This window comes from Haliaeetus leucocephalus, unplaced genomic scaffold (genome assembly GCF_000737465.1).
Source record: "Haliaeetus leucocephalus isolate CR32 unplaced genomic scaffold, Haliaeetus_leucocephalus-4.0 Scaffold197, whole genome shotgun sequence".
NCBI classification, from domain to species: Eukaryota; Metazoa; Chordata; class Aves; order Accipitriformes; family Accipitridae; genus Haliaeetus; species Haliaeetus leucocephalus.
In genome coordinates, this window is record NW_010972633.1 from 401,344 (window position 1) to 414,106 (window position 12,763).

Consider the following 12,763-nt stretch of genomic DNA (forward strand, 5'->3'; position numbering starts at 1 on the left):
GCATTCCTGATCAGATTAATGCTCAAGTTGTCTTTGCTTTAATTGTTATCTGTGTGTTTTCAACAGATTTGACATATGCATCCACTCTTGAGGTAGTAGTCACTTCTGCACTGTTAAACTGGCCAAACCTTCCCGTAAGAGCGGTATCTTTCTACATTAATTTTATTGCCCTGTGCAGTATTGCACCAAGTCTCAGTTAGAACAGCTAAGTCATCATTTTTATCACAGATCAAAACTCCAGACTCTTTCTAATTATTTCTCTTGCATCTCTCAGTAGTTTATAATAGATGTACCTAAGAATTTCAGCTGACTGGCCAGTGAGCTGCTCTTTTTTCCTGTGGTCTTCTCCATAGCAGTTATTTATACCTGTCTGTAACTGCTTATGCTCTAGACCCACAGCAAAGCTAAACCATTTGCTTCTGTAATTCACCTTCACCTTCATCCTTCCGTTCCATGTCCTGTGCCTTGCCTTTTAAGATGCATTTGACATAGTAAGATATCTCCTTTACCTCATTCTGACATTCCTCTTTTGTTTATCCTGAAGACTTCTCTCTTAAATGGAGCAAGCCTGTGATTGTTCATGGGTAGAAGAACAGGGAAGAAGCTTTTTTCTTTTTAATTTTTTTTTCAAGCCTGCCTCTAATGGTGGTTCTGCATGTCATACCTAATTTAATTTTCCTGTTCTCGGATGTTAAGGTTTAGAGGTACATTGGGGATTTCTTCAGTTTAAGCTATAGAGGTCCAAGAGGCAGCTCACAGTTGGGGAAGAGCAAGGGAAGTTCCTCAGTGAGAGGTGATTCAGAGCAGAAGCCCATCGTGGTGCTCTGAATTTGCCTGTTCTGTGAAAAGCTCTCTCAGCTGACTCTAGGGCAAAGTGATCTCCTTAGGCAGAAATGAGTCCATGAAGATAGCCTTTCTGCTTTTCCTGTCCACACATATGTATTCTCAGTGTTGTTGGACTTCCACGGAGCTTTTGGGTCCAAGTGTCTCCAAGGAGGGAGAAATCTGAAGAAATACTGAGCTTGTCAGATGGAACTGCTATGTTATCATCAAGTTAAATTTACGGTTAATCTCACCAAAATTACCTGCTCTGCACTCAAAATCCATGACCTGCCCAGACCAACAAGTTGGTTAAGTGGTTAAGAACGTGGGGAAGGGGGGGTGGGGGTTGTAAGCGCCAATGAAATTTAATGGTCGAGGTTTTCCTAAAGTTCACTTATTACTTTTCTTTTTCTTTTTCCTTTTTTTTTTTTTTGGTCCCCCTTCCCTCCCCATCTCCACCAAGTCTTCCATCCTGTGGAATGTTCGTATTGCCGGTGTGAGAGCATGATGGGTTTCCGGTACCGATGCCAGCAGTGCCACAACTACCAGCTCTGTCAAAACTGTTTTTGGCGTGGCCATGCAAATGGTCCTCATAGCAACCAGCATCAGATGAAGGAGCATTCCTCTTGGGTAACTCACCTTTGTTTGTCATGCTGAAACAACCACCTCTGTACTCATTTATTCTGAAAGTTAAAGTTTTTATAGTAGAACTGCACAGTAGGACTTTCAAAGGTTTTCAAATAGCAGATGCGTATAAATAGGTACACTGTACTGTTTTTATTACAAGTAACGTTGTTAATTTATTGATAGTTGTCATTGTATTCAGTGCTGTTTAAAGCACACAAGACAGCACTGTCCTTCTCAAGGCCTTAACATGTGAAAGGGGGAAGAAAACACACATCAGTCCTACTTTTCTTGTATTTTCCTCTCTTCTAGCTTAAAAAGACTTAAAGGTTGCAATACCTTTCCTCCCCAGAAAGGTAAACCAGTTAGCATGAATGCTGTGCTTAGAAAGGAACTTTATCCAAGTGGCATTGTTGAAGATAGTATTTCTTCAAGAGAAAAATTCAGTATTGGTATTGTCCTGACAATTGTAAATACATGCATTGAAAACTCTTAACTAATAAGCCTTAAAGAAATTATATGAGAAATAACATTCAGTTAGATTACTATATGATAATCACATCTCAAGAAATAATAGACAATTTTAGATAAAAAAAACCCTATTTTATGGCAAAAGATTAAGACCAACCTTTTACTTACTCAAAGAGAAGTGCAAATGATGATTGAATTATAATTAGTAATTATCTTCATGAGGAAAAGTCATTATAGTATTACTGTTTAATTTAGAAAATTGGGGCTTAATACCATTCAGTAGTTGGAAGGCAAAGGTAGGAAAATTTGGTCTTAAATATTGTCCTTTTTTTAACTATGTGGGTGATAAACTTCTGGAATGTTTAATCTGAACTACCAGTAGATTATTATCCCCTTAAGTAGATATAAATCCAGTCTGCATTTTTTAATACAAAGATGTATCTAAATAGTAGCTCTAACTCTAATGTAGATATTTCCTTCTGAAGTCTCTGACCTGTGTTTGCAGCAAGTCAGGTTAGATGGACTGTGCCCTATTCTGGTAGTAGGACCTGTGAATCTGTCATCCTGTTTTGTTTCAGTATTAACTTTTGAGGCATTTGATTCTTTCTAGACTGTACAGAATAAGTTGATTTTAAGAGATAATGTGAACTGGAGGAGTGGGAAATTATATAAATGGAAAAGGAGGATATTCAGACTATCACTCTTCTGGTAAATGAAACAGTGCAGGGTTGTTGCATGATCTGAACTGCTGGACTGTCAGAACAATCCCTAGCTTTATCGTGGAGCAGACGGCAGTCTCCCAAGCAGCTCCTAAGGTAAGGTTTAGGAGTTGACACAGGCAAGGAACCATGCCTACTAGACAGCCTGGGTGCAGCCACCTTGCTTTGGAGATCAAGAATTCAGATTACCTGCTATCGGGACCAGGTAGTGGCTCTGGAACTGTTCCCTTCCATATTCTTCATGGAGGAGGAGAAGAGGGAATTGCACCTACAGAAGCAACACTAAACAAAGCACGAAACTGGAAGTAGAAGATTACTGGAAACAGCAGAAGATACTGGGAAACTGGGTTTTTACAGAAGAAAAGGAAAGAAAGTATGAAAGAAAATAATGATAGTTGGGAACGCAGAAAGAGGCTGCATTTTAATATCTAATAAAAACACTGATACATAAAAACAATTGGTCCAGAAGTCTGTAGAAGGAATTTTAGCAGTAGCAAATTTGGCTGTCTTGTACAGAAATAAGATGTAACTCAAACTGGTAAGAAATTGCAGCAGTAGGTGAAATGGAAGGAACGCTTTTAAAAGGCGTGCTTATGTAAATCTCTTTGTAGGAGGTTTGTATAGTACAACTATGGAGTTACGCCTGGATGTGAGCCAAAAGAATAAAAGGCATGAAGAGCGAAGGAGATACTTATGTTTGTTGTTCAGCATAGTCAGAATCCACATCAAAGAAAGATGAAAATAAGAGGCTAAAAGTTGCATAAAGGTGAAGGAAAGACAAAAGGTGGAAATGAAGGACAAAAATGGAGAAATCTGTGGGATTCCAGTAAACAATAAGGCAATTGTAAGGAGCATTTATGTTCCTGCAGTCTAAAGTAATATTTCTGGCTCTAGCTCTAAAAACTTATTTCTGAGCCTTTTTAACCATTTTGCAGATTTTTTTAAGCAACAAAGTGTTTTAAATGGACTAAAAAATTCAGGGATATATAAAATACTACTACAGACTGGGTTGTCTCTTATGAACTGAGCATGGAAGAGGAATCTTGAGAGAGGTCTCTTAAATAGTTTTTCTTTTAATTTTTTTTTTTAACTTTTGAAAGTCTTGTGCATCAATTTTATGAAAATTGAAAATCAGTCTTCCTTAATTTAAAAAAAATATATCTTAGTTTTGGGTTTGGACTGCATTGCTAGTTAAATAACAGACAATGAAATCCATCAGTTGGTGAGGTCAGGGAATCTGAAGTGTCTTTTTCACATCAGTCTTCAGGACACTTCTGCCTTCATTCGCCGGGTGATTAGTACCGCTGGTAAAGGGGCAAAGCTGTACCCAATAAGAAGATGAAGAACATCCAGCAAAGAGAATGAATTTGAAGGTGTCTATTTTGGATTGCTTACGTTTTCAAAAAAGATGCGGTTCCATACAGAAAATTGCAAAGTTCAAGTGAGACTAAGCAACCGCAAAGTTTCATGAAGGATACGTGGCTGGGGAGCAGTTCTGCGGAAGGCAGTTCGGGGAATGCACTTGCCTATGAACTGAACACACATCAGCAATGTCAGACTGTTGTGAAAACACTATATTGGTGTCTAGAAAGGAAGACAGGACTGCAAAATGCACATTGTAACTCTTTACTTCTACTGAGCACTGGTGCAGCTTCAGCTGAAATAGCATGACCTCCTTGTGTGTTTACTCAACAATAATTTCTTGAGTGAAGACCCACAGACTCCTGCTGACCAGATCTGCAGAGATTAGCTGGTACTTTGATACAATGAAAAAAGAAACTTATTTTTCCTGGGTTTCCAATACAGCCAGGTCCAGTTCAGTCTTGTATGGTGTATTTTCAGAAGTTTGGAGCCCTAAGACCCAGAATAAGCATTAATAATAAGTATTTTCATAAGGTTCTTTTTCCTGAAATTCTGAAATGCCTTTGAAAATTTTTGATACTATAAATCATATAGTATGGTGATATTTTAAATATGTATATACATATATATATTACTAGAGTGATATTACGTATATATGTAAGTTCAGGTAGAAACATTTTTTTGAAAGAGGGATTTTGTTGCATGAACACATTGCTTGTTGGGGCCTGTTTGGGGGGGGGGGGAAGACACCTTCAAACACTTTCCAAATTTTTCCTTCTGGGCTATTTCAATTTTGTTTTTATTAAATAGCCTTAAACACTGATTCATTTAGTTATGTATGTGCAGCAGAACTGAAAATCAAATTGTTCATTTTGAAAGCATGTAGTTAGTCATTGTTCATTCTGTTTATTTTTTGTTTAGTCTGCTAAACTTAAGCAGTCTCTGTCATCCATAATTTTCACGTAAAATGTTAAAATAGCCAAGTACCCTAAGGGCTTATACCCTAGGGTGTAAGTTTTGATGGCTTATTAACTGTGGTTGAGTTAGAACGCTCTTCCTGCTATAAATAATGGAATGTTTGTTATTTATAACCACCCTTAACATGGTGGCTTTGGAATATGTATCAACAAACCAAACAAATGCTTAGTTGTTTCTATAGTGATAATATCTATGGCTTCCGTTGGGAAGTCATTATACCGAGTACTAATCAAATCTATACCAAAAGACAGACCCTTTTATCTACCGAGTTAAAGTCTAGCAATACCGTAAGTAGCTGTTAATAAGATTTTGCTCTGACAATTACATCTCTTATATTTCTGGTTCATTTAATTTCCCATTTAGACTACCTTAAAGTTGTTGTTTAAAATTTTCGAACATGCTTTTATTCAGTCTCCCAGAAACAAGCTGAAAGGGAACACGGTATTAAATGGTGTGCTCTGCATCCCTGTCACGTTGCTGTCTGTGTGGACTTCCACCATCACATGGGCTCCTATTTTCAAGTGATGTGAAAAACCCTTTTATAATTCAGCATTTTCCAGCAGAGGGCACGCTGCCCTCACACACAGACAGATAACAGGCCTGGACATCTGGGGTGACTGTGTACCTTCTCTGCTGAGAGCTGGAGGCAGACGTGTGTGCTTTAGCTTCCTTCTTGCAGTACCATTTCTGTCTATGCATTCCGCTCGCTTCACTTACCTTACGGGCTTCTTTCTACTTAATCCACTTGGCTGCTCAGCACAATTCCTCTGCTGGGAGAAGAGGGAAAGTTCTCTGTGCACTGACTCTGAAAATTTTTTTTGCTTGCTTACCCATTTTCAGTATAGAAGAAGGGCGTCTTACTTAAGATGCTGCCTTACTTTGTGTTTGCATCCTGTGTGGTTTATGATATTACAAGTAGTATCCGTAGAATGAGACAGATATTGGAGGGGAGGGGGGGAAAGAGAGAGAGTGAAACAGATAATTTTAAAACCTCAATTTTCAAACAAGTGTTCTTATCAACCAAGTTTCAGTTCAGTTTTTATTACCTACAAATTTCTAAGGCCATCGTAACAATTGTTTACTAGACTCTTTTGGTAGAGGTGGTGTGATTAATAAACAGACAATTAGAAAAAGCTAGAGAGACAACTTTTGGTAACGTAGTTTGTAGTTTCCAGCTTTTTAATTCCATGGTGGAAGTTTTGGGGTTTTTAAGAGATGTAACCTTTGATAGGAAGGCAGGTGGACAGAGACAGAATCATAGAATGGTTTGGGTTGGAAGAGACCTTAAAGATCATCTAGTTCCAACCCCTCTGCCATGGGCAGGGACACCTTCCACTAGACCAGGTTGCTCAAAGCCCCATCCAACCTGGCCTTGAACACTTCCAGGAATGGAGCATCCACAGCCTCTCTGGGCAACCTGTGCCAGTGCCTCACCACCCCCATAGTGAAGAATAGGATAGGATCTACAAACTTTTCTGAAGTGAAGAGGATCTGGCAACACACAATAAAGGTGCAATGGGTTTTCAAACGTATGGAACATCACAGTTGCATTTTACTGATAATTTCTCATGTCTTTTGCACATGTAACAGTTTCTCAGTGGTATCTGTCAATAACATATTAGTTTTCCCAGCAGAAAGTGGTCAGTCCATTTGCATTTGAGGCACATACCTCAGCCGTGTTTGTTTGTGCAGATCTAGGCAACTCCAAGGGTAATGCTTGTCGGGATGGAGGCGCAACTCAGTTTTGTCTAAACTTGGTTAAGAACGTACACACTCAGCACTGGCCGTGTTTTCTGTGGGAGGTCCCTTCGTAGTATGTTCCTAACTCCCAGGACAGCAAGCTGAATCCCTGCTATTAGAAAGCAGCTGCAGAGCAGTGTTTCCAGCTGCGAGCAGTGTGCATGTCTCACTGGTCGAGCAGAGCCAGACCCCGCACAGTGCGGTGATGTGCTGACATCTGCCTTCTGGGTCTCTGGGAAAAATCAGTTGAATAGTTGCTCTAGTACTTAAAATGACTTTTATAGGCTAGTTGCATGCTTACGCAGGCATTGCTACATAAGTCATATTTTGTTCATGCTTTATTCATAACTAAGTTGGATAAAACCATGATTGTTTATTAAATAAAAATGTAGAATCTAGAACAGTCCTTGACTGATGTATCAGTGATAAATTTCCTGAAATAACTGAACCCCAAGTGTTGGGTTTACATTTGATTCTAACTGAGGATGAGTGCCATAGGGAGTGTGATTCCATGGTTAATAGGAAAGGTGTTTTAACCTTACCTTGTGGCTATATAAGTGGAATGTGAAATCACCAGATGTGTACAAGTGCAGAGCCAGGGTCTCCTTCAACTTTTTAGGGGAAAAAAAGAGAACAAACATTCCAGCCTCTCAGAAGTATTTATTTTACTTTTTTTTGAGCTTTCTCTGGAACCTGGAGAAGTCAGATGTGCTTGCTGGTAGGTAGACACTGTTTTGGATCATGAAAACTGTTTGCTGCTACTTATGAACTTCTGCAGCTTGCCACTGCAGTAGCTGCAGAAAGCATGCATACCAGCCAGTGCTGTGCCTGGAGAGAGACAACTTGCATAGTGTTCACCTGATCTGACCTCGATTTCTTGTTCAGTTGAAAAATTTATTAAAATGTATCATCTAGAAAGTGGTAGTGGAAGTGATGTTATAGAAACAGCCTGGATATCTGGATTCATACGTAATTCAGTAGTCCAGCTCTGACTCTGAACTTCATAGGTATTTTGGAAGACAGGAAACCCAAAAACGTGTATCTTGAATAATCAGCTCAAAAGGAAGGGGATCTACTGGGATGTCTAGTAACTGCATACTGAATTGTCACTATCTGGAGATCATTGATTCCTTAAACACCTAGGTAACTGGTGGCAAACATTTCTCACAAGTTTTATTATTCTATGCATGATGAAAAAGAAGCAGAAACTTTCTTTTGAATATTTATTGATAGGCTTGGGAAAAAGGTAAGTATCCTCCACTGATAGGTCTAGATAGGTAAAAGGCTGAGAGAGTTTGCTGAAGAAGGAATCTCAGACTGTAAGAAGATTTGTTGTGCTGAAAAGCAGGAGTTCCACCAGAAGCACTGCAGTTGTTCCTTGCTAATGCACTCACAACTGCAAAGCGCTACTGGCAGATTGCTAGAGCCAAACTGATACTTTTATATCTCATGAACCTTTTGGAATAATGCAGAGAAAGAACTTTTCATGAATGTCTTGGCAATTAGATGATCAGTAAAAAGGGAAAGTAAGTTGCTATGTGACTTAACATTTCGGAGGAAAAACAAAAACATGAATACCAGGGTCCAGGAAGGTTGCTGAAACGTTGTGTCCAGATAAAGAGCACGTATTTCGTTTGTGTGCCTGACTTTTTTTGGATCATCAACCATGCTTACCATCAGACTGATATAATGGCCACAGTGGTGCAAATCCCACTGAGTCACGTACCGTGCCCATTTAGGAAGTAAAAATGGATTGCCTGTTAGCCATTCCCAAGAGAGTGTGTGGATGAAGCTGAAGGTAGAGCAGCGTGTTGCTGGCTGGTTTCTGCAGTTACGCTTCTGTAGCAGAATGAAACATTAAGTGGTTGAAAGCCTCTGAAAATAAAGGCACAACACACTGTTTTCCCATCTAAAGCTGAAGATAAATAAGTCCATAAATTGGACTCTAGGATGTGTGAAACCTTTTTCAAAGTCTGAAATTCTTTATTAATTTTAACTACTTATTTGGAGTTGGAATTTATTAATATAGGGGATTTTGCAATAGTACATGCAAGCTCCAAACTGACTGAGATCCTGTTGTGACAAAAGTTGCAGATACTTCATAAAACATAGTTTGCCCCCAGCTATTTACAAATACAGATTAAAGTCAGGAAGGAACAAGATGAACAGCTGGGGAGGAAGAAGTTGTAAAAATACAGTAGTGCTAGTGATGGGCAAGTGGATGTGTTATGTGGGGAGGTTCACAGTGGTGGTGTCCATGATGGGGAAGGGGATAGTGGTATTTGTGGTGGTGGATGAGAGGATTATGTTACTCTGGGGCTTTCTATTTGTTTTTTCTGCTTTTTTGAAGGGGAGAGTATCTTACAGACAGTATCAAACAGGCAGGAGGTCAAGATAAGCAACAATGATGAGAGAGGTGGTTTTTATTAGAAATCACTAAAGTGGAACTCGGCTAATTGAAAGAAAATATAGCTGTTTCTCAGGGAAATGAGATACCCATAAGAGGTATACTTGCCTGTGAAGTAGCATGCTCATTCTGCCTGCTGTGCTCTTTTCACTGTCAGCTGCACTGAGAAGCATTATCAAGAAGTTGGGATCAATGGAAATTATCTTTCCCCTATAATTTTCAGAAAGTGAAGCTGCAGTAGTGGCTCAATTGTACAGCATTCTAGACAGCACTGTGTTTGTTTGACAAAATAAATGGTGGGGTAGCACAATAGGATATAGTGTTTGTTACCACAATGGAAAAAACACTTCAAAATAGCCTAAAAATACTCTAAAGAGGAGGTCACAGAAAAGGTACGCTGAGAATAGATGGTTTGTGCAGAAACCAAGGATGAACAGGGTAGAGAGTCAAGTAGGAAATACTCTAAAAGGAGAAGAAGCGGAGAACAAATTGAGAGAGAGATAAATGTGAAAATTTTCAATATATAGAAGAATTAATTTAGGAAAACTAGTATTTTACTTTCGGTGTCATCACATTTGTGTGCATAATTTAAATTTTACTGTGGAATTAGGAAGAAGTAACATAAAGATTGGATTGTGTTTTTCATAGGATTTCAAAATAATTAAAGGCTGATGATCATCTGTAGAACCTTTCATAGTGAGAGCGCTGTGTACTTCACTTTGCAAGGATCATCCATTGATTGCAATCTACCAGGTTTTCTCAACACATTAAAAAAAAACCAAACACAAACCAAAACAAAACATCAGCTTACTATCAGCAAGTCTTTTTAGTGCTTAGTATTTAGTGAATTAGTAGGCTGAAGTGCTTCTGAACATGCTCTTTTACAGAGGTCCCTCTGGGAGACTCACCTGAAGCAGTTAATTATCTTGACATCCTTCCTACTGAAGCCCTTCTTGGTGAGAGGAGATAAGAATCTTACACTCCTCACGAGATTTTTGCAGTGGTACTTCAATAGGCCCAAGACTTTCCGTCTGCAAGAGCCAAAGATAATATATTGGGAAGATCAATTGCCCATTCCACCCGGTATCTGACGGTTGTTAGATGGCTTGCTCTCCGTGGTCTTCATGTATTCTGCTGCTTCACAGGTTGGATCTGTGGGCTGATGAATAAAAGTTCTAGAATCTGAAAGGAATTAGGCTGCAACATATTGAATAATTGGTTTGATTTGTGAAACAGTATGGTCTTAATATGGTAACCAGGCCAGAGTACGCATTGTAAAGCAGTGTTAGATGCTGATGGAGGCATGTGACTGGAATTTGACTGTAGCTACCACTTGAATTGTCTCTGACATGTACTCCAAGGAAGAATATGATCATGAGTAATTCTTTTTCTCCCAAAACTACATTCACCATGAATTCGGAGGCAGCTTCCATTGATGGTTTTTAGAGTTCTCAGTTAGCATTGACTTTGAGTTGTAAGGTAACTGAAGGAGGATAATAAATCTTCAGTTAAGAACTGGCTATTCTAATAAATTCTCACAGGCATCCAGCTCATCTTTTCTAATTTTGAAAGGAATTTTTCTCTTTTTTTCCTTGTTTTCCAATTGATATAAAGTATTTTACTTTATACTTAAAACGCATCCCAATCTACTACAAACCATGTAAATCCACAGAGGGAACAACTTCCTCACGCATAGATTCTCCACTCAAAAAAGCCCTTATTGCCTGTTTTATATTGCTAAAGCCAAGAGGCCCAGAGTTGAAGATTCTCACTGGTTTACTAATTACTAATTGTTTTTAATTGTTAGTAAATATTAGTTAGTAGTTGCTAGTTACTAATTTATATAAACTGTAACTGTATGTGTAACTCCTGTCCTGGGTTGTCTTGCCTCCTACTTAAATCAGTGTTATCTGAATTTTAATTTGAATGTGCCTTTAGAATTGGTCCTAATTCTGCTTTGCAATGTCTTACAGGAGTAGTAAAAAAATTACGTAGGAGTAATTAGCCACTCGGTTACACATACGTGGACTGTTAGTGGGTTAAATCAGAAAAACAGAACTGTCAGGTTACTTCTGAGCTCTCATGAAAGCATTATCTGGCCTCCCACATCACTGGCATGCGTTCAGTGGATGTAATAACATTTTAAGACTTAATTTTGTAAGTCAACATTGGACTAAAAACACATTTTAAGCACATGACTCAGGCCAGCTATCCATTCTTGTGTGTTTGGCAATGCTTGTCCCCAGCCGTTCAGTCTTCCTTAGATGATCCCAGGATAGTTGCTTCTGTGAGATTAGTTAGCACCACCAAGTGAATTTGTGAAAGAAAATAAAGAAACCAGTCATTCATATCTAACACTACGGTTCACCTTGGCTTTGCCCATAATGAACAAAAAATTTGAAAGTTGTTTTTCAAAAACAATTGCCTTTGTAAAGGACAGAGGGAGGGGGCATAGCGCCAACTTTCTGTTGATTCCAATAGATGGGAAATGAAAGCAGTGCTGGCAGTTGGTAAGCCTGTGCATGCAGGTTTTTTACCTGCTCATGCACCAGGTCCTTTGTTCTTCCCCTGCCCTCCCCTCAAAATACAATATCTGTGTTCAGAAGACATTGTGAGTAAGTATAAGAAATCCCTTAATTGGATATGATTGCCCCTTGATTTAATTCCTGATAGAAAGACCAGACAATTGGATTATTTCTTCATCTTACATACTTTTGTTAAACTGCTTCATTTTTCAATATTACAGCACAAAAAACCCCCCCCACAAAACTTGTTCACCTATGTGTAGTGTCTGTACTAGTTTCTCAGGTATGGTATAATATAACCAGATATTTCTGAATATTCTATTTACACTTCTCTGTTACCTGATTGCACATATTACCCTGCTCTTTGTAATAGTCAACTCATTTTTGTTATTCTTTTCAAAAACAGAAGTCACCTGCAAAGAAGCTGAGCCATGCAATTAGTAAATCACTTGGTTGTGTACCAAGCAGAGAACCACCTCGTCCTGTATTTCCTGAGCAGCCAGAAAAGCCACTTGATCTTGCACATATAGTGTGAGTATCTATTTTAATCTATTTTTCACTTAATCAGTGACACAAAACAAGGTATTTGTGGCTGTATTTCGCTTTGAAATAGGTTAGCAGAAAGGAGCCCTTAGATTAGAATTATAAAGTTGCAATGATATAACTGTTACAAGTGTTTCTCTGAAAAATTATTTGAAACATATTGTTTTGTTAAGAATATGTTGTTAACAAGAAAAGAGATACAGAATATGTTTATGTGTAGTTAAACTAAGTCCTGACTGTATATTCTACTTGCATCTATTAGCATTTCAAAGTACTAATCAATCTTACCTTTTGCACATCACCACATTGGAGCAGACTCTATTTTCTTACTTATTGTAGATTAACATTGTTTTGTTTATACAATTTTAAACATATTTATTGGCAAGTTAATGTTGCCTAATATTAGCGGTAGCGTGGTTTAGCTTGTTGCTGCTGCCTGGGAGCATTGGCTTTACATTCTTACTTGTCTTACTGAGAGGTTTGTGTTTTTCTGCTCAATGGCATTATTGTTACCCTTTCATTCTGACCTTGCTGTCAAACCGATGGAATGATTTTAACTAAATACCATTGTA

At 38.5% G+C, this 12,763-nt stretch overlaps 1 protein-coding gene across 2 annotated transcripts in view; it reads left to right on the forward strand.

Moving 5' to 3' along the window:
• Positions 1-12,763, forward strand: part of DTNB (dystrobrevin, beta) — a 202,114-nt gene that overhangs the window by 56,184 nt on the left and 133,167 nt on the right. For both annotated transcript variants that reach the window (XM_010565883.1, XM_010565882.1), the window contains 2 exons: positions 1,286-1,452; positions 12,055-12,179. In XM_010565883.1, coding sequence (XP_010564185.1) covers positions 1,286-1,452; positions 12,055-12,179 — 292 coding nt within the window. The remainder of the gene's footprint in view (positions 1-1,285; positions 1,453-12,054; positions 12,180-12,763) is intronic.